Raw genomic sequence first — 23015 nt, forward strand, 5'->3', positions numbered from 1 at the left:
AAACTATGCATGGGACCAAGAACACTTCCTTGATGCTTCTTAGGACCTTGAAAACACCTCAAATACACACTTCTTCATGAGTGTACGGCCGTACACTCATGGGCCATACACCCATGGCCGTACACACATGCTCTTGGCCGCACACTCCCTTTTGATCAATCACATGTGATTGCAACACTTGTTTCAAGTGTTTCTAAGTCCCTAGAGTGGTTTCCTATCATAACTAGTGGTGATATACCCTAATTTGATACAAGGTTATACATACATACACACAAACTGTAAACGGTATAGTTTGGGAATTCATATAAGGTTATACATACATACACACAAACTATAAACAGTATAGTTTGGGAATTCATACAAGGTTATACCTACACATACACACATCTTTTATAAACCTCACCGTTATTTATAAAAAGGTTTTCTCGTATTATTACTTGTAATGTCGTTAATCTAGTTTGAGAGACACGTCTTTGGGTACAATTACATGTACTATTGGAAGACTACCCTTATGAACCAGAATCTCCTCGAAGGAGAGCAATGAGTTTGTGTATAGATCTATACGGGACTGACTATCCCGCACCTTGTTGCTAGCTACAGTAGGACCGACAGGTCTACGAGTGACAAAGTCATAAAGGATACCGGTGCCTGATTCGCGCCATATCAAGTTTAGTATGGTCATAAAACTCACAAATAGATAACAACGATATACTTACGTAGTAATACACATTACATGAACAATGATTATTTAGTATAAGTATGGAAAATACATAGTTTCTTATTGAGAAATAAAAACATTCTATACATTACTGGTAGTAACCATGGTTTTCAAACAGAACATTCTATACATTACTGGTGATAGCCGGGGTTTTCATAGAAAGGGATTTTCATTCAAAACAACGTTATACAATACAGTTGATGGTAATCAGACATGCAGACTAATACATTTTACACTACTACAATACACAGTATCAAACTCATATGTTAGAAAATATCGGATTTTCTTGGAAAGCATACAAACATTTTACAGATTCAAAGACAAATTTTCTCTACAAAAACATCACTTATGAACTCACCAGCTTTTATGCTGATACTCTCTTTCAAAACCGCTTGTATTCTTAGGAAATCAGTAGACAGGTACCTCGACAGACTTTTGAGCAGACGGAGCGTGTGGCGTCTCGTATTTCTTTTATTACTTTTGGATGTATAAAAACATGAAGCAAACTGATGTAACACTTATTATATATATTCAATATAATGGTTGTGTTTACTTTGATTACTATGATGCAATTGTTGTGATACTATACATGAAGTCATCCGCCCCCAAACGTTTCCGCCGTTTCGGTTTAGGGGTGTCACAATTGGTATCAGAGCTATTGTTTATAGTGAACTAAGTATACCGAACCTTACATGGTATACAACTATAAACACTAAGGGGCCGAAGTGCTCTGAACTAAAGGTATACTTTTAAAATATGAGTATTTTATAAGAAGTATACAAGTATACATATGTACCAGAAACAGTAACATAAGTAGAACAAAACAAAAGTATTTGGATGTTGGACGCTGCGGTTAAACCTGGGCAGTTATGTAATCATGTCTAAGGTCAATATAGCCTGATCAACTATATTTATTTGAAACATGACCAACATGTGCTTGGGAGTGACTGTGGTGTTGCAGTAGGCCTAAAACTTACCAAGTATATATACATCAAGATATCGATAGAACAGAACATACAAATTAAAATACTATAGGAGTATTTTAGCTAGAGCCGAATACAGCGTAAAGATTCATTCCAAGTGTTGCTACATATTTCTTCTTAGCGATAGTTTACTTTCATTATTAACCTTTACCTATTTATCGCTTCGTAGAACACTTTATCTATCAGGCTGAGATATATTTTGTGTTATATCTCTTGATTCTAAAAATTCTAGGGGACTTACCATCCTCTTCTTCCTGATTATTTTTAGAGCAAGATGCCTCCCAGAAGGAGACCAAGCCAGAGGAACAACGACCCTCCACCACCACCACCTCCAAAGTTCGATCCTGCCATGTTCCAGGCAGCAGTTACGGCTGTTGTGGCTGCTGTAATGTCGCAGATAAATCAGGGCAGCTCTGGTGGAACAGGAGGTGGACCAGAACCCCAAAATCTTGGTGGAGGCCAGGGACATCAAAAGGAATGTTCCTATAAGGACTTCATGAACGAGAAACCCAGATCCTTCGACGACAATGGTGGAGTCATTGCCTTAACCCGATGGTTCGAGAAGATCGAATCCATCTTCGAGATTTGCGCTTGTTCCGAGGTAAACAAAGTGAAGTTCACCGCTTGCACCTTCACTGACCGAGCACTGACCTGGTGGAATGGTCGTGTCAAATCCCTAACCCTGCCGGTAGCAAATGTCATGGGTTGGGATAACTTAAAGGAACTCATGCTTACTGAATACTGCCCAAGGGGCGAGATGCAGAAGTTGGAGCATGAGCTCTGGACCCTGAAGATGAAGGGTTCCGACATTGCTGCCTACACAGCTAGATTCTGCGATCTGGCACTCCTCTGTCCGGGAATGGTCACCCGGGAAAGCAAGAAGATTGAAAGGTACATTTGGGGATTGACTCCCCCAACACAAGGAAATGTTTTGGCTGTTAAGCCCACTACTTTTGACAGCGCCAAGTGCCTAGTGCAGACCCTGATAGATCACGGGGCCGATCTTAATGAGATGATAGGCGCTCCTGAACCACAAAAGGAGAGTGGTGGGAAGAAGAAGAAATTCTGGAACAAACGAAAGGGCCAGTCTTCACAAGAGCCCTCCAAGAAACAACAGACAGTGGCAGTCCACGCTGCTACTACTCATGTTGTTGTTCCAACCACCCAAGCACCTACCAGTGGATATGCTGGTACTCTTCCAAAGTGCAACAAGTGCAACTTTCATCATCACGGGCCCTGCCGTGATTTGCAATGCAACAGGTGTGGAAAGAAGGGGCACACGACTCGATACTGCAAGGCACCCGTCCAACCAACCAATCAGGCTCCTGGGGCGGGCGCTGGTCAAGCCTTTTATGGATGTGGAGAGGTTGGGCACTTCAAAAGAAATTGCCCCAAGGCAACAACATCTGGCAACACAGGGAGGGTGCTAGCTATGGGCTAGGAGGAAGCAGTCGTTGATCCTACTGTTGTTATGGGTACGTTCCTCCTTGACAACTCTTATGCATGCATTCTTTTCGATTCTGGTGCGGAGAGGAGTTTTGTTTGTCATTCATTCAAACATCTACTCAAATGTAAATCCCAACCTTTAACTGAAGCATTTACCGTCGAGATGGCTAACGGAAAGAAAGAGAGCACTAATGACATATTCATAGGCTGTACCCTTACCCTAGACGATGATTCATTTCCCATCGATCTTATGCCAGTTTCCATAAAGAGCTTCGATGTCATAATCGGCATGGATTGGTTGAGCCCCAATCATCCTGATATCCTTTGCTACGAGAAATCTATCCGTCTCAATCTTCCCACTGGCGAAGCCCTCACTCTTTACGGTGATAAACTCAGTTCGAATCTTCGTATCATTTCATGCATCAAAGCCCAGAAGTATCTGCGGAAGGAGTGCCATGCATTCCTAGCTCATGTTATTGATGAATCGAAAAAAGTTAAAGACCTCGAGAGCATCCCCGAAGTCTGCAACTTTCCTGATGTCTTCCCCGAAGATCTTCCAGGAATCCCTCCCAAGCGCCAAGTCTAGTTTCGTATCGACTTAATCCCCGGAGCTACTCCTGTAGCTAAATCTCTATATTATCTAGCGCCGGCAGAAATGCAAGAGCTATCCAGCCAGCTCAATGAGCTGATCAGCAAAGGATTCATAAGACCGAGTTCCTCACCCTGGGGAGCCCCGATCTTATTCGTGAAAAAGAAAGATGGATCCTTTCGGATGTGCATTGATTATCGAGAACTGAACAAGCTGACCATCAACCCCTGCAACTTTGCAAAGTGAAACTTTTGTTTTTCTATAATTAATATTGCCAACTTGCAATACTTAAAATAATAATCATGCTCCCACTAACATGATGATTATATCCATTCCAGCATAACATTTATGCTCCCACTAGCTTTGACATGTATCCAGAAAACAGCTGGACTTCTAGAAATCAATGCTTATTTACTTTCTTACCAAAGTTCATATTTCTGAAACGAGATGCTTCGATAAACTTTTATCTAAGCTTCCCAAACTCATACACCTTTCCTTAGATAACCCATATGTTTGTCTAAACAATTCTAGAACTTATAACAACAAGTCTAAAATGTTCAGACCCATTTGCCATTTTCCATAATTCAAACTATGAAGAGGGATGCCGTAATCATAATCGAATTCGAGAAATGCAAATTACATAATGCTATCTTCAAAATCTTTCTTAGTGAAAGCGTTTACTCACAATCATTTTCATGAAGGAGAGAAACCTTATGACACTTAGATCTTGTGGTGTATGTGTTCCTATCCATGTGAATTTTTCATAACCATAATCACAAGACAATTGTTGTGACAAATCCAAACTCTTATAGACATAACTTGTTCATTCTTAATTTCTTGTCATCAAGGGTCCCATCATTGCTTCCAAGTTATTGATCACCTCACCCCTATCTTTCAATGTACTTTCCATTGATTAAGGTGCCTTGCCCCTATGCAACCCATTGAGAACTCATAGAACTCACATGCATAGTTGACCAACCTGGAACGACATAGAAACAAGAATATGTCAACACGATAGGTTACAAACCTCAAGTCGTGTGCTAGTGTTTAACCATAGGTTTACTCTTGATTAGTTCTTAAACCTTTTCAAGATCATTTAGACTCCCACTGACCTCTTGACATATAAGATTCTCTTGTCAAGAAACATTTCTTGACAAACAAATACTCAAGAGTTAGTGTGTGTCTTTATCAAGACAAACCTACACACAATTTGGTACTAGCTGTTCTTTTTCTTATTCAAGACATCACAACTTACCAAAATGTGCAAATGTAAGAACATTCTTACTTAATATTATGTCACTCAAGTCACAATCTTGGATTTGACTCTAAAACTTGATTTTTGAACGAAGTACGATTCATCTTATTGACTTAACCCATTTTGACAATTCCTGACTCCTCTTCTTAGCCATACTAGTGCACTAAGGTGTCCTTAGAGGATGAATTGTAATATGGTTCTTAAGATGATCATAAAACATGATACAAAAGTACTCTCCCTTCTTCTTAGATTGGAGAAACTTTTATCTTTGATTCTTCTTATTCGTTCTGCCATTCATTGAAACTTTTCAATGATTCAGAATTACACTTAATCTTGTAAGCATAATCATATTTACTAGACTTTTAGTAAATCATGACGAACAATCTTATTTGTTATTTATGGTGGACTTAACCAGTGCCCAACATTGTGAACTCGATCTCGTAGTCCTTCACTTGACTCTTTGTCAAGGAATTAGCCTTTAAAATTTCTAAGTACCAAGATTTCCATATATCACACGATTCAAATCATATGATTCCAAGCTTCTGTCCAATTGAAACTTGGGTGATGGGAATCTCTCCTTACTTAGAAAATTACGACACTACCATAAATAACATAACTAAGAATCACATCCACTTGATATTGCTTATAATAGAAACACACAAACATCAATTTTCACATATGTCATTGCAAAGAAATATAAATAAGACAAAATCAAAATTTATTTTGTTGCGGAAAAATATATCCTTACAATGAAAATGAAAACTATGCTATTACATATTCCTAAGCAATTTATCATAACTCTAAGCAGCAGCTCAAAAATCCGATCATCGAATCCATGCGATCGTAATCTATTTCTTCGCGATCAGACTCAACTCGCTTCTTCCTTTAAGCTTCCTTTAATTACTTCGATCCTTCAAAACATCGAAATGTAATCTTGTCACATCATGTATTAAGAATCTCCAAATAGGAACTTAATAGAGTTATATAGTGGATATTGCCTAAAGCAGAGTCATACATCTTGACTCTCCCATCTCTTAGATCTCTTAAGTAGTGAGGGCAGCTTCGTAACCAATGCCCCTTCTTTTGGCAGTAGAAACACATGGATTCTTATGGAATGGTACACGGGACTATATCAGACTCAGCCTTTCTCTTGCGTAGAGAAAACTTTTCTGGACTTCCAATGTTGCCATTGCCCATAGAAGGTTGGGACATTGATTTTTCAGACAAATTTGCTCGACCAGTGCGCCAAATCATTTCTGATTCAGCAGCAATAAGCAAATAAGTCAAATCAATGAGGGTCATGTCGTGGTCCATCATATAGTACTCTCTAACGAACTTACCATATGATTCGGGAAGTGACGGAAGAACCAAGTCAACAACCAACTTCCTTGAGACATCGACACCCATCAACCTTAACCTGTCAATGTGTGACATCATCTTTAAGACATGTGCACACACAGACTTTCCATCTTTATATCTTATTGTCAATAGGGCATGAGTGACCTTGAACTTTTCAAGTCTTCGAACACATAGGTCAGGGAGATTTATTGGAGGAGGTGGAGGAAATGAAGCATGATTTCCATTTCCACAATTCAATCGTGGAACATCATCTTCACGTGGAAAACCTTTTTCCAACGGATTCAGGAAGACCATAGTTGTCAGACTTTGACATCTACAAACGGGAGAGATTTCAAGTTTAGTTGATTGAGTCCTTAATAAAACACCCAAATAAGATATTAAGGCTAGAACCCAACACAATATTCTACAAATAGGAAGAGGGATGCCGTAATCTAATTTGCAGAACATTTGAAGGTAGGTAAATGACGATTTACCAATTTCCACCTTGAAAAACGAAAAAGAAGGTTAAGTTTTAAATGTATTGGAAACTCCTAGATCTTTTGAGATTCATTGAACTTTTTAATGGCATGTTTAAATCTCGATATGCCCCTCGATTTGTGACTGGGATGCCGAGGATCACAAAACAGGGTGTGAATAACCATGCAAATATACATGGTGCCCCCAATGTTATAGTCACCTATTTGATGTGCCGGTTAACCACACACGCTCCATCAAACTATGACAAACATCGAGTCACCCTTTGCCACCTCTGCTTAGAACCCAATTAGTGTGCCGGTTAACCACACACGCTCCACTAACGTCTTAGCAAGGGTAAAAAGTGTAATTTCATGGAATTGCATCAATTCACTTTTGCCTAAAGTAACTAAGATTGGGAATTTTGTAAAACATTTAGTTACTTTATAATTCATTATACCTTTAATGGAAAGTGTTTGCCCTATCCTACCCGTTCGGCTAACGACCCTCCACCAATCAAAGAAGCGGTAGGTGAGAGTGGACACCCATTAAACGGCCATTTTATAGGCCATAACCTTATACCCCCCTTATAGATCGGCTTCATGAATGAGGCATACTAACGGTAAGACTAGCAGTTTAAGTTATACATATATAATATTAGACTTTTAATGTTATATATAGTATAGGGTGTATTTTACACTTTTAAAATACTAGGTGGTTTAATTTTATAAATTACACTTTTAATTTAATTAAATGTAAACCATATCATTATGGATTTATTAACTTTCTTTTAATTATACCTTTATTTAAATTAATAAAACCATAAGGGTATAATTTGAACTTTTCAAAACTAGGGTTTTAGAATTTAAAATTTCAAAAATTAAACTTTTAATCAAAAATTTAAATTCCAAAACTTGAGGGCAAGTTTTGAAACATTTCAAAACATTTGGGTTTAGAATTTAAATATTTCAAAATTAAACTTTTAATCAAAAATTTAAATTCCAATATTAGGGTTTAACTATTTAAATTTCAAAACTAAAACTTTTAAAGTTCAAATGTAAACTATAAACCTAAGGGGTGTTTTCAAACTTACTATGTCAAATATTTGACTAATAATAATACTATATTATCCATATTTACCCAAATCCATCAATTTTTGATGAGGATAACAATTCCAAACTTAAAAATTCGGATTTTGGCAAGAAAAACGAGTTTTCGCAATTATCCTCAACAAAATCTGGCAGAAAATTTGAAAATCCCCGCACCAGAGCCCTGGATTCGTCGAGTCCACAATGGAACTCATCGAGTAGGACCTACTCGTCAAGTCCATTCATGGACTCGGTGAGTCTGCCAGTCAGAAACCAAAAAACTTTGATTTTCAAGCAAGCAATGAACAATTAAGCATCAAATACATCAAACAAACAGCCTAGGCTCTGATACCACTGATGGGTTTTGAGCACTACATCATTCCTATGGTGTACATGCAAACCCTAAAGCTTTGGATCTAGTTTGTCTAATGAACATGCCAATAATCATCCAAAGTCATAAACCCTAGATCTAGCATGTGATAATCGATATTAACATGAGAATAGGGTTTAGATCTTACCTTTGATTATTATGTAGTAATAACAATCTATTCCTTCTTGTAATTGACTTCTGAAAGCTTAGTGTCACAAATGTCACACCTCTAATGGCTCACAAACACCAAGAGCAAGAGGATGACTTAGGAGAAGAGAAGGAGGCACTAAAAAACGTCTAAGAACCCTAAGGAATGCTTAGCCACGTTTTTGGTGCCCTAGGGGTCTTTAAATATGTGAGGCTATTAGGGTTTTGAACTAGGAGACCCTAATCTGACTGCTTAGGCCCTAAGCAGTCCATGGACTCCCTCCTTAGAGGCCTTGGATGAATTCTTATGGGTTTCCCCATAGATTTCGTCCACTCCATCCTCTATGGAGTCCATTAGCCCAATATCCAACTATCACACAATTGACAGTTCTAGTCCCCTTTATTTAATTAATGTCTTTTAGCCACAAAATTAATTCTTGAGTATTATTAATTAAATAATATGATTTCTCTCTTAATATATTATTCATATAATATATTAATAAATCATAATTATTCTCTTTTTCCATAAATCATCCTATCAAGTTGCTTCGGTGAAGGCAACCCAAAAGGACCATGCTCGCAATCAAGTCAAGTACATACCAAAATAGTTATGGGCTTAGACACTAATCCAACACTTTCAGCCCCATAATTTTCAACGATTAATGTACCAATGCCTACAGAATCTGAAGCAGGGTCCGAAGTCGGTTGATGATTATACAACCGAGTTCTACCAATTAATTGCTCGAAATGATATTCAGGAGACAGAGGAACAACTTGTGGCTCGATATGTTGGAGGTTTACGGGTTCAGATCATGGACTCTGTGAATATGTTTGACCCGATATCCATTTTTGAAGCACACCAACGAGCATTGGTTTTTGAGAAACAAAACCGTCGGGTGGGTGGTTCATCTTCGTCTGCCATTGTTGGAGGAAGTTCCGGGACGGGTGGTATAGTACCCCGTGTTATGCCTAATCAACAGACGCCAACAGGTACCAGTGTTGGACCAATCCCTAGGGGGCCTGGTAGTAGTGTCTTAAAGTGTTTTAATTGTGGAGAGACGGGTCACCGACAATCAGAGTGTAAGAAGGCTGGTAAACGACACTTGTTTGCTGAGCCCGAAGATAGGCAAAATGATTATGTTGGTGAAAATTATGAAGATGCCCGGTGTATGATGACGAGCCTCAATTCGAAGAAGAAGTTGTAACTGGAGATGTAGGAGTGAATTTGGTGGTGAGACGCTCTTGTTATACACCGAAAATTGTTGCTGATGACTGGCTCAAACATAACATCTTCCAGTCAACATGTACTATTTTGGGTAAGGTTTGTTCCTTCGTTATTGATTTAGGAAGTTGTGATAACCTGGTATCTGAAGAGGCAGTTCAAAAGTTGGCATTGAAAACTGAAAATAGATCTAATCCTTACAAGCTACAATGGCTTAAGAAGGGTGGTGAGGTAATTGTATCTAAACGAGATCTTGTTCCATTTTCTGTTGGTACTACATATAAAGATGATGTTTGGTGTGATGTGGTTATGATGGATGCTTGTCACTTATTGTTGGGTAGACCTTGGGAGTGTGATCGTAATATAGATCATAACGGGAGATCCAATACTTATAGTTTCATGTTTAGTGGTGTGAAGATAACTTTGGTTCCCAGTAAGCCAAAGGAGCCTGTTGCAAGACCTTCGGGTACTCTGTTAACCCTTACTCAGTTCAAAGAGGAGTTAGAGGCGGAATGTGGCATTTTTGTGTTGATAGGGAAGGAAGTGACTAAGGAGGTTGAAGTTCCTGAGGCTGTGGTTCCTTTACTTAAGGAATTTGATGATGTTTTCCTTAATGAATTACCTGATGGCCTGCCACCTTTACGTGACATCCAAAACCATATTGATTTACAACCAGGAGCACAGTTGCCTATAGAATGATTCTTGGGGAGCATGAAGAGTTGCGTCGACAAATGGAGGAATTAATTTCAAAAGGTCATGTTCGGGAAAGCATGAGCCCGTGTGCTGTTCTTGCTTTGTTGACTCCTAAAAAGGATGGTACTTGCCGTATGTGTGTTGATAGTCGTGCCATCAATAAGATCACAGTGAGGTATAGATTTCCAATTCCTCGACTTGATGACTTGCTTGACCAGATCAGTGGTGCCACTATCTTTACCAAACTGGACTTAAAGAGTGGGTACTACCAGATTCGACTTAGACCGGGTGATGAATGGAAAACTGCCTTCAAGACACGTGAAGGATTGTATGAGTGGTTGGTGATGCCTTTTGGTTTATCAAATGCTCCTAGTACATTCATGAGTGTGATGAACCAATTGTTCAGGCCCTTTATTGGTAAATTTGTAGTCGTCTATTTTGATGACATACTTATTTATAGTGCTACTCCTGGAGAGCATGTCAGCCATGTGCGACAGGTCTTGACCTTACTTCGCAGGGATAGTTTGTATGCAGCTATGAAGAAGTGTGTGTTCATGGTCCCAAAAGTCTTGTTCTTGGGTTATGTTGTTTCTGGTGAAGGAATACATGTGGACGAATCTAAGGTGGTAGCTGTCAGACAATGGCCAACTCCAAATACCATCACTGAAGTATGAAGCTTCCATGGACTTGCTTCTTTCTATAGGCGTTTTATTCCAAACTTCAGTTCCCTTATGGCACCTATGAGTGATTGTATGAAAGGGAAGACCTTTACTTGGACAGAGGCGGTAGAATCGGCTTTCCAACTGGTTAAAGAGAAGCTTATCTCAGCACCGATTCTTGTATTACCATATTTTTCTCAAGTTTTTGAATTACACACGGATGCTTCAAAGGTTGGAGTTGGAGCAGTTCTAAGTCAAGGGGGACGACCGGTTGCCTATTTCAGTGAGAAGTTGACTGGGCCAAAGCTGCGTTATAGCACTTATGATGTTGAATTCTATGCAGTGGTCCAAGCTATAAAGCATTGGCGTCAATACCTGTTTCATAAAGAGTTTTTTTTGTTTACAGATCATGATTCTCTAAGGCACATCTGAAGTCAAGATAAGGTGTCCCATAAGCATGGGCGGTGGATGGCATTCTTGGAAAAGTTCACTTTTGTTGTGAAGCACAAGTCTGGAGTGTCGAATCGGGTGGCAGATGCTTTGAGCAGAAGAAGTAATTTTCTAGTTTCCATGAGGGTTGGTGTGCCAGGGTTGGATGTCCTCATGGAGCAGTTGGCTGTTGATCCTTACTTTTCTGTTATTCTGCAGGATATACAATCTGGGTGGAGGTCTGATTTTCTAGTGCATGACGGTTTCCTTTTCAAAGGGAATCAGTTTTGTGTCCCCGATTCTAGTCTTCGTCTTCAAATCATCAAGGATTTGCATGAGGAGGGGAATGTCGGGCGAGATCGCACTTTACAGTTGGTGCAATCATCTTACTTTTATCCTACTATGTGCAAGGAGGTGGATCGATATGTTAAACGGTGCAGAATTTGTCAGGTTTCGAAGGGCACGGCTACCAATGTTGGACTCTATATGCCTTTACCTGTTCCGTCTAAACCTTGGGTGGATATAAGCATGGATTTTGTGTTGGGGTTACCACGGACTCAACGGAGCATTGATTCAATCTTTGTGGTTGTTGATCGTTTTTTCAAGATGGTGCACTTTATCCCTTGTAAAAAGACGACGGATGCAGTTAATGTGGCTCAATTATTCTTTCAAAACATATACCGTTTGCATGGCTTGCCATCTTCTATTGTTTCTGATCGAGACACTAGGTTTTTGAGTCATTTTTGGTGTAGCTTTTGGAAAATGGTGAACACTCAGCTTAACTTTAGTAGTGCTTATCATCCTCAAACAGATGGGCAAACAGAAGTTGTCAATCGGTCCCTTGGTAATATTTTGCGGTGTTTGGTGGGTGATCTTGTGAAGGACTGGGATCAGAAACTATGTCAAGCTGAGTTTGCTCATAATCATGCAGTCAACCGAAGTACTGGATTTAGTCCATTTCAAGTGGTCTATTCTGCTCAACCTCGGGGACCACTTGATTTGATGTCGCTTCCTATTTCTGGTGTTGTTCCAAAGAAAGTGAAGGATTTTGTTGAAGGTCTACATGATGTTCATAAGCTGTTCATGAAAACTTGATTCGAGCCAACTCCAAGTACAAGCAAGATGGAGATAAAAAACGTAGGCAAGTTGATTTTGAGGAGGGTGACTTTGTTTGGGCTATTTTGACTAAGGATCATTTTTCAGTTGGTGAGTACAACAAGCTATCAGCCAAAAAGATTGGACCCGTGGAGATTGTGGAGAAGATCAATTCCAATGCTTATCGTCTAAAGTTGCCAAGTCACATTCGATGTTCTGATGTTTTCAATGTGAAACATTTACTTCCTTTTCATGAGGATTCTTCTGATGATGATCCCGTTACACATTTGAGGTCAAATTTTGTCTACCCAGGAGGGGATGATGCGGGCCCTAGTGTGGAGGATCGGGCACTTGCGTTCCTAGAGGCCCGCGATCGTGTGACTAAAGGGGATTCACGGAAACGACCATAACTTTGGCTACAGATCTCCGTTTTGGGGCTACGACCAGTTAAATTGAAGCTTAAAGCAAGGAGCACGTCTAGATAAGTACCCGTAAGGGACTTACCCATTTTTGAGTCCAGAAATCGCTTTCTAAATTGGACTTATGGACATTTTTGTGTTTTTTTCATAATTTATGAACTTTGTTTTTGGGTTTGTGTTTGGCCCATGTCTCTTTAGGGTTTCTTTTAAAATTCTGCTTCTTATTTAAGTCTTTTTGATGTAATTTGGATGGTCATGGATCAGTTTAAAGAACTTTCATTTTTCTCTCAAAATTTCGTGTGTGTTTACCGAATTTTGAAGCCAATCCCACGGTATTCATAGAATCAACGTGGTTTGGGCAAGATTATCCTGAGTATTCTTCTAGAATGAGTATTCTTGTAGAATCAACAGTTTTGATCTTTGTTCATTTGTTCGCTGCATCACTAGGGCAAAAGACCATTTTACCCTTTTATCTATCATGACTTAAAATCAAGGCCCAATCCAACTATTGAGAAGGCCCAAATTCTACTTGGCAACCCAAGGCCCAATTATGGCCCAATCTTCCAAATTGGGCCCAAAACCCATCATGGGCCTAAAATCCAAGGAAGCCTAAGATGCTAGTCCAAAGTCTAACACAGAAGTCTGGTGATCCAACAAGGCCCAAACAATGGAAGCCCAAACATTGGCCCAATACCGAAAACATCAAACCCAAGGCCCATATGCTGAGTACGCGGGCCATACTCAGCTCGTACGCTTAGCGTACTCTTTCTGGGGCTAGTACGCGCAACATACCAGCTGGGTACACCCAACGTACTCCCCAGTGTGCCATCTTATTCCATTAAGCAATTAATTTGTTAAGCCTTTCCTCCAAACTCATAGATCTCATCCTTAAAGGCGACTTATCACGTAAAGTTGGAAACTTTACATACATGCATGGCTTAATGGGGCTCAAGAGCTCGAAAACAGCTTAAAAAGGTCTTAACACATGCATTGGTCCAAATACTCCATATAGTTGACATTTTTATGAACATGGGGACCGATTGGAGCTAAGATCTAGCATCAATTGCCTCTGGAGTAGATCAAAATCTCACCTTTAACACAATGACTCAAAAAGTGCACAAAATGCTCCACGAACTAGATCTAACATATAAGAGCATAAAGATGTAAGCTTGCAAATGTGGAGATGATCCTGGATCCACAAGCTCAAACAATCACCTCAAGTGTTCCTCTTCTTCTTCTCCTTCACAAACCACCAACAAACACTATTCAAGCTCAAAACTCACCAAATCACTCTTGGGTTTTGTTTTCTGGGATAAGGAGAGGTGGAGGCTGGTTAAACATGTCCAAATGAGGCTATAATGAGGTTTAAATAGGGTGCAAACCGTAAAAATTAGGGTTTGCCTCAGGCTCACGTACGCCGGCATACTCCACGTACGCCCTGCGTACGTGGTTAAGACGCGCTATCATCAGGATGGGTAGTACGCTCAGCGTACTCCTTGAGTACGCCCCGCGTACTAACCGAAAGAGCAAATTGAAAAGAATTTTTCATAAAGGGCGAAAAGAGAAACTTACCAAAAACTTGAATGTTACAATTTTCCCCCACTTGAATCAGACTTCGTCCTCAAGTCCGCTGCTTTAAATAACTATGGATAGTGCTCCCTCATCTCATATTTCGGCTCCCACGTCCATTCTGAACCCTTGCGATGTTACCACTGTACTTTCACCAACTCAATAACCTTGTTCCTTAAGGTTTTCGTCTTCCGATCAAGGATTGCTACCGGTCTCTCAATATAATTTAGGCGGTCATCCACTTGAATATCTCCAATGGAACCACTGCGGAATCATCCACTAAAAACTTCTGTAACTGAGAGACATGGAACGTAATATGGATCTGACTGAGCTCCTCGGGGAGATCTAGGCGATATGAAACCCGACCCACCCGGGCCAAAACCCTGAAAGGTCTGATGTACCTGGGGCCAGCTTGCCCCTCTTTCTGAACCGGATGACACCTTTCCAAGGTGACACCTTCAGGAGAACCATATCCCCCACTGGAACTCTAGATCTGAACGGCGTTCGTCGACATTACTCTTTTACCGACTCGGAGCTGTCTGGAGTCTAATCCGAACCTGCTGGATCAACTCGGTAGTCTTGAGTACCACCTCGGTACTCCCCATGACTCGCTGACCGACCTCGCCCCAACATATTGGGGTCCTGCATTTCCTCCCGTAAAGCATCTTAAAAGGAGGTCGATCAATGTTGGCGTGATAACTGTTGTTATACAAAAATTCCGCTAAAGGAAGATACGTATCCCAACTCCCACCAAAGTCCAAAACATACAAACATAACATATCCTCTAAAGTCTGAATGGTTCACTCGCTCTGTCTGTCAGTTTGCGGATGGAACGCCATGCTGAAATGGAGACGAGTACCCAACTCGTCATGGAACCTCTTCCAAAATCTGGAAGTAAACTTGACATCTCTGTCTGAAACCATAAAACCCGCTTCCCATGTCGCGCTACAACCTCCCTGATGTATACCTCAACTGACTTCTCCGTAGATATACTCTCTTGAATCGGGACGAAATGCGCGCTCATGGTCAGTCGATCCACGATGACCCAAATCGATTCCACCCCGTGCTCGGTCCGAGGAAACTTCTTAATGAAATCCATGGTAATCTCCTCCCATTTCTAAACAGGAATTTCCAACGGCTGCATCTTGTCGTGAAGTCGCTGATGCTCGGCCTTGACATTCCTACAAGTCAACCACCGCTTCACATACCATCCTACATCCCACTTCATGCAGGGCCACCAATATTCATGACGAAGATCTCGATACATCTTTGTTTCCCTGGGATGAATGGAGAACCTCGATTTGTGCACCTCATCCATCAACATCTGACGCACACCGCCTTAATACATAACTCATACCCTCCAATGCAGAGTCAATAACCCTCGGCTATCATAATCAAAGGAAGCCACCTGACTCACAATACGCTCACTCTTCTGGTGCTCTTCCTTCATAGCCTCGATCTGAGCCTCATGAATCCGCTTCAATAACGGAGTAATCACGGTCATCCTCAAACAAATATCCCTGATCGGAGCTGCGACCGCCTTGCGGCTGAGAGTATCAGTCACCACATTGGCCTTCCCCGGATGGTAAAGGATCTCACAGTCATAATTCTTCACCACATCCAACCACCGACGCTGCCTCATATTCAGATTCGGCCGATCCATCAGATAGCTCAGGCTTTTTTGATCCATGTAAATCGTACAGCGGAACCCATAAAGGTAACGTCGCCAAATATTGAAGATGAAAACCACAGCCCCCAACTCCAAATCATGCATTGGATAGTTCGCCTCATAAGGCTTCAGCTGCCATGAGGCGTAAGCGATCACGTGACCCCTCTGCATCAGAACTGTACCCAAACCCGTGATTGATACATTACATAAAACCAAAAAATCCTCACCACCCTCCGGTAGGGTTAAAATCGGCACCTCGCATAGTCTTTGCCTCAGGGTATCAAATGCTGCCTGCTGCTTAGGCCCCAGCGAAAGGTGAGCGTCTTCTTCGTCAATCGAGTCAAAAAAACAACTATCTTGGAGAAATCCTAGATGAATCTCCGATAGTAACCTGCTAATGCAAGGAAACTCCAAATCTCAGATGGAGACCTCGAAACCTCCCACCTCATCACGACCTCGACCTTGGCCGGATCAACCAGAATACCATTCTGGTTGACAAGGTGCCACAAAAATTGCACCTCATGTAACCAAAACTCACACTTCGCATAAAGTCTCTCCATCCTCAAAGTCTCCAACACTTCCCTCAGGTGCTCCTCGTTTTACTCCTGGGTCTTGGAACAGACCATGATATCATCAATGAATACAATCACAGACCGATCTAGTATCGGCCTGCATACGCGGTTCATCAGGTCCATGAACACGGCTGGAGCATTGGTGAGCCAAAAAGGCATCCCCACAAACTCGTAATGACCACAACGAGTCCGAAAAGGCTGTATTCTTCACATCCTCCTCTCTAATCCTCATCTGGTGATAATCTGAACGCAAATCAATCTTGGAAAACCAAGATGCACCCTGAAGTTGGTCAAACAAATCATCAATCCTCAGGAGTGGATAATGGTTCTTCATCATTAGCTTATTCAGCTTTCAGTAGTCAATGCACATCCAATGAGACCCATCCTTCTTCTTCACAAATAAGATTGATGCTCCCCATGATGAACTATTCAGTCGAATGAATCCCTTGTCTAACAGCTCCTGTAGTTGTGTAGACAACTCCTGCATCTCGGGAGGAGCGAACCGATAAGGTGCTTTGGTTATCATAGCCGTACCCAGAACCAGGTCAATCCTGAACTCTACCCGCCTCTCCGCGAGCACCTCGGGAAAATCTTCTGAAAACACATCCGGGTACTCCTACACAATGGGCACATCATCCACAGTCGCCTTACCCTTATCACGGGTATCTATAACATAGGCAGCAAATCCAGAACAACCCTGCTGAATATAGCGTCTGACCCTAGCTGATGAACATAAAATCGGCCCACGTTGAGATCACTCCCCTGGATCACCAACTCTCTCCCACTTCGGGTCCAGATACACACCAAATGATGCTCACAATCGATCACCGCCTCATTGGGGCTCAACCAATCCATGCCAACGATAACCTTGTTTCTGCGCAAAGGAATGGGAACCAAATCAATCGGATACTACTCGTTGAACATCTGAAGAATACAACCCCGATGAGCCCTCGCTACCCAGACAGATCGATCATCTGCAATCTCGGCATATAAAGGAAAATCAAGCTCCCCCGGACCTCCAGCAAACCGCTTGCTAAGCGCGAGCAATACAAAGGATCAGGTAGCCCTCGAATCAAACAATACCAAAGCAAATATTCCGTTCACAAGGAACGATCCTAAAATAAAACATACAGATATAAGCAGACAATTCAATATAAATAAAGAGATAAGGATAAGATACATACCCATCACCACATCAGGTGCTGCACGAGCCTCCTCGGCTTTCAGCTAAAAAGCCCTACCATTCACCACATGCACATTCGCCTTGCCCTAGCGGCCATCTGTGATCCATAAAGTCGCAGGAGGGGGTGCTGCCACCGGTCCGGCTGCAGTCAAACTCAGACAATGGGATTCTTGTGGCCCCTCTTATTGCAATGGAAGCAAATCAGATCAGATACTAGAGTGGTGGTGGTAGTAGTAGCAGTGAAATCCCTGCTAATGTGGCTCGTCCGACTGCATTTGAAGCAGCCAGAACCACCCACCCTACACGCTCCCTCGTGCGTCATGCCGCACTTTCCACAGCGGCTCCGGCCCTGCTTTCCCCTCGATCTCGAGTCATGCACCTTGGGACTCTTGCCCGATCCCACTGAAACCTGAGCCTGATCTGGCTTCCTCTTCCTCTCCATCTCAATATCAATCTCCCTCTATCTAGCTCTCGTTATCATATCCTCCAGTTTCCTGCAGCTGGATTGGCTCACAAACTGTCGAATGTCACTCCTCAACATCTCATGGTACCTCGCCTTCTTCATATCCTCATCCGCCACATAGTACGGAACCAGTAGCGCCCTCTCACAAAACATCGCGGTGATCTCATTCACCGTCTCAGTAGTCTAGCGAAGGTCCTGGAATTCCCTCGCCAACTACTGCACCTCGATCACTGGTGCAAACTCAGCTCGAAATTTGGTCATAAAATCATCCCATGTCATCGAATCAACAGCCTAATAACCAAAGGAGTTCCCAACCTCCTCCCACCAGTCTCGAGCTCTGTCTTTCAAATTACAGGAAGCAAGTCCGACCTTTTCCCCCTCAGGGAAACTGCTGGTGCGGAATGCGTTAGCAACGTCTGCTAACCATCGTTTTCTCGCAATCGGGTCCTTCTCTCCGAAGTAATCTGGAGCTCCTCATGCCCAAAACTCCCTGAAGGTCAATGAACGCGCCCCTATCAAGGCTACCATCTCAGAACAGAAAGAGCCCAAACGCTCCTCCAACACCTCCATAATACCCTCCTTGATCGTATTAAAGATCGCAGGAGTCTGCTCAAGAATGTTGCAGGTAATCTCAGACGAAATGAACTACGACATCTGATCATCCAACTACTCGGCTCCAGAAGCTGAGCCCGAGCCCTCCCCAACACCAAAACCACCAACTGGTCTGCCTCGAAGAATCACCATACTGAAACTAAACCATACAAACCATCAGAATACGCATCAATACATATTAAGGAATCTCATACCCTACAAGCTTCCTGGTTTCATCATAGCTCTCCTTGACTCGAGTATGGATCCTCTGCTTCCAGTAGTACGGGCCCATACTACCTTCCACATCTATCCGTACTTTCCTCAAGGATTTCCTTGAATCCTCCAAGTCACTCTTTATCCATGTAAATGATATTTATCAAGATAAGGCTCCCAATACTAAATCTCTTCCTAGCTTTTCCTAGGGTAATCACCACGCCACTCTCCGCCATCAGCCGCAGAAGGAACTCCCACTAAATCCCTCTAACTAGCTCATGAATACTATTATATATCACCAGAACCAGATAATCCTTCGAATGAGAGGTCTCACACTACAACAGTTGGACTCAAACAAGATCTGCGCAATAGAGTTAAAAGCTAACCTTCTAAAACTATTTAGTCTCAATAATATGTAACTTAGCATATTCGCTTACTAGTTAGTTGGAGTTAATGAGAACTCCTAAAAATCACAAAGCAAGCAGCATTCGAGCATTGAGTATTCAGAATCAGACATAACCCTAACAGGCCATCCTATCACTGAATGACCAGTACTAGCATGCAAGTCTACAAGCTCATACAGTAGGCATACAAAGGCATCTCTCCAAGCATTCTATCATGTAAATACTGAGCATATCCTTAGCCCTAACTAGCATGCGATTCATAGATTCGAAAATCAAAGCATAACATATAACATGTATGGGTATTTAGGGAAAACTTACTTGAGCTCATTCGATTGCATGCACCACACCCTTTTCTTGTATTAGAAAACCCTTTTTATAAACATTTCTTTTTGAAATTTTTTACCAAATCCTCAGTTTGAGTTCAGACGCACCTGAGAGTATATCCGAACCCCTCAAACTAAGGCTCTGATATCAACTTGTACCGTCCCAAAAATAAGACAAAAAATTTTCAATTTTTAAATAACTAAAACAATTATCCAAAAAATCATCATCAAACCATAGTAAATCAAAGTGTATTGGATACATCAAGAAACATCAGAGTAATCATAAAATGTGGAACGAGGTGGTGTGTGCACTACAATCATCCCAAGCTCTTCCCCTTCAAACCATAAGTACCTGAATTATAAATTCAAAACCGTAAGCACAAAAACTTAGTGAGTTCCCTAAAATACCTCATACCATACACATCAACATATAGTGGGCCCCGCTCGGTATACAGATTTGTCAGTCATCGAGCCGTGCCCGGTATACATATAAGCATATAAACATAATAACACATACACATGAAATAATCATAAAGATAAATAGCATACATATGTTGGATAAGGTGTTGAAGTCCATAACTATTTCTGGTATGTACTTGACCCAACTCGGCATGGTCCATTTGGGCTGCATGGCATCATGCATTTGGATAGACTTAATGAGAGAAATAACACTTGTGGTTTATTAATATATTATAAGTTCTAATATATATTAATAGTATTATTTAATTAGTATTGATAAAGAATTAATTTGGAATTAATTAAGTGATCAAAAGATGACTAATTAAATATATGGCTTGATTATGTAAATCATCCATAACTTGTATAGTGGGCTAAAAGGCTCCATGGATTATCAAGTTGGGTTAAACCCACTGGATGCTCCATGGAGGCTCCATGGGAGTTACAAACCCATAGGTCATGGAAATGAAGAGCCATGTCACATTAAGGTTTACATGGTGTAACCCTAGATGTGACACACTATATAAAGACTATGTTACTCACCAAAATCGGTTACACTAAGAACAAGTGAGGGAAAGTCGATTTTTATAAGTGTTATACATTCTCTAAAGTTATTCCAAAGCATTTGGTGTTGTGTGAAACATTTGAGGCATCACACTTGGGGTGCTAGGCTCTCAAGGTTTTCAAGGAATCATAACAATTACAAGGTATGTAACTCTAGCCATCTTTTATGTTAAAAGTTCCCCATGTATGCTAGATAGGATTATGAACCTTGGAAATCATATTTTGCATGTATTTTAGTCAAACATGGATCCAAGGTTTTCTAGGGTTGCATGTACACTTAGGAGTGTTAGAATGCTCAAAACCGATCAGTGGTATCAGAGCGTAGGCTTGTTTGTTTGATACTTAATGCAAAATAGTGAAAAAAGTCGATTTTCTTGCTGACTGTATGATGAACACGCCGAGTCCATGGGGAGACTCGCCGAGTCCATGACTAAACGCATCCTACTCGTCGAGTAGGTTCGTGCACTCGACTAGTAGGAGCCTCAGAATGCAGATTTTCGACTTTTGCTGCTGGAAATGGACTAGAAATATTACCCTAAACTGTTTTGGTGTTATTAAACTTGTTTTAGATGGTGTAATGATTGTTCTAATCCATTTACAATGGCTAATATCAAAATTACATGATTATATGTGTTCATATGTTCTTGAAATTTTGATATGATTATTCATGTTCTTATGAGTTCTTGATAGATCATAGGAATTACTTGATTATTGCTGAATTCATGATCTTTATGTGTTTTAATGGAGTCCATAGCTTGTCCTCAAGTTATGGATAACCAAAAGCCTCTTTGTATTAAATCCATTAAAAGAACACATAAGTTACAAAAATGAAGAGTCTTCATTTTAATAATTCATAAGTTATGAATTGAAAGGTTTTGTAAAGTTACAAAACTTGCCCTCAAGTTTTGGAACATGTAAAGCCATCTTTATAAACTTTAGTTCCAACCCCTAGAATTTTAAATGTTAAAATTCAACCCTTATACTTTATAATATTATAAGTTTAATAATATATATATATGTATAAGATCAAGTCGTTTTACCGTTAGTAGGCCTCATTCACGAAGCCGGTCTATAAGATGGGTATAAGGTTGTTGCCTATAAAATGGCAGCTTAATGGTTGTCCACTCTCACCCACCGCTTCCTTGACTGGTGGAGGGTCGTTAGGCGAACGGGTAGGACAATGACTTAAGAATTCTCATTAAAAGTATAATGATTATTATAAAGTAACTAAATGTTTTATAAATTCCCAATCTTAGTTACTTTAGGAAAATGTGAATAAGGTGCTAAGCCATGAAATTACACTTTGCACTTTGATTAAGTCATTGGTGGAGCGTGTGTGGTTAACCGGCACACTAACTTGGACTTAACAAGGTAGGCAAAGGGTGACTTAAGGTTTACCGGCACATCGATTAAGTGAAAAACATTAAGGGTACCAAGTAATTTGCATTGTTACTTCACACCTTGTTTTGTGATCCTCGGTATCCCAGTCACAAAACATGAAGGGGACACTCGAGATTGAAACATGCCATTGAAAAGTTCAATGAATCTCAAAAGATTCTAGGAGTTTCTAAAACCAAATAAAACCTAATAATTTATATATTTCGTTTTCATGGTGGAAATTGGTGAATCGTCATTCACCTACCTTTCAAATATGTTTTAGCTTAGATTACGACATCCCTCTTCTAAGTTATAATATATTGTGATTGGATCCTAGACTTAATATTACATTTGGGCGTTTTATTAAGGACTGTCTTTATATCTAAACTAAACTTGCCTTTTCTTCTTTTCAGATGTCTTCCAACAATGCTGCTCCTGGCTCAAACCCTACCGGCTCCTTCTCTCTCATGAATCTTTGTGCGAGAGTCACCTTTGATGGATCCAACTTTACTGATTGGATCAGAAACATCAGGATGGTCACTCGATACGAGAACAAAGAATATGTTCTCGACAAGGAGCTTAAGGTACCCGAGCCGACTGCTACTCCTGAGGAGTTTGCTGAATATGAGGCACATGAAAGAGATGTTACCAAAGTGGCATGCATCATGATGGCCATTATGACAGCCGAGCTCCAAAAGTCCTATGA

General features: G+C 40.8%; 1 protein-coding gene across 1 annotated transcript; it reads left to right on the forward strand.

The window, feature by feature from the left end:
* The first annotated feature begins 9070 nt into the window (after window positions 1-9070).
* Window positions 9071-10997, forward strand: LOC145104516 (uncharacterized). The gene is made up of 4 exons (XM_079041746.1): window positions 9071-9513; window positions 9567-10233; window positions 10542-10660; window positions 10784-10997. Exons 1-4 carry the CDS (start codon window positions 9071-9073, stop codon window positions 10995-10997), a joined length of 1443 nt encoding a protein of 480 aa, XP_078897872.1.
* Window positions 10998-23015: the final 12018 nt, after the last annotated feature.

Source organism: Lactuca virosa, chromosome 4 (assembly GCF_052849685.1).
Source record: "Lactuca virosa cultivar CGN04683 chromosome 4, Lactuca_virosa_CGN04683_v6, whole genome shotgun sequence".
NCBI classification, from domain to species: Eukaryota; Viridiplantae; Streptophyta; class Magnoliopsida; order Asterales; family Asteraceae; genus Lactuca; species Lactuca virosa.

Bases quoted from the DNA above. Each gene is read 5' to 3' on its own strand.
- LOC145104516 (XM_079041746.1), top strand. From the start codon at position 9,071: ATGTACCAATGCCTACAGAATCTGAAGCAGGGTCCGAAGTCGGTTGAT. The intron at 9,514-9,566 runs GTTTGCTGAGCC...AAAATTATGAAG, and splicing joins AAGGCTGGTAAACGACACTT to ATGCCCGGTGTATGATGACG. The intron at 10,234-10,541 runs GTTTTCCTTAAT...TTGCTTGACCAG, and splicing joins TACTTAAGGAATTTGATGAT to ATCAGTGGTGCCACTATCTT.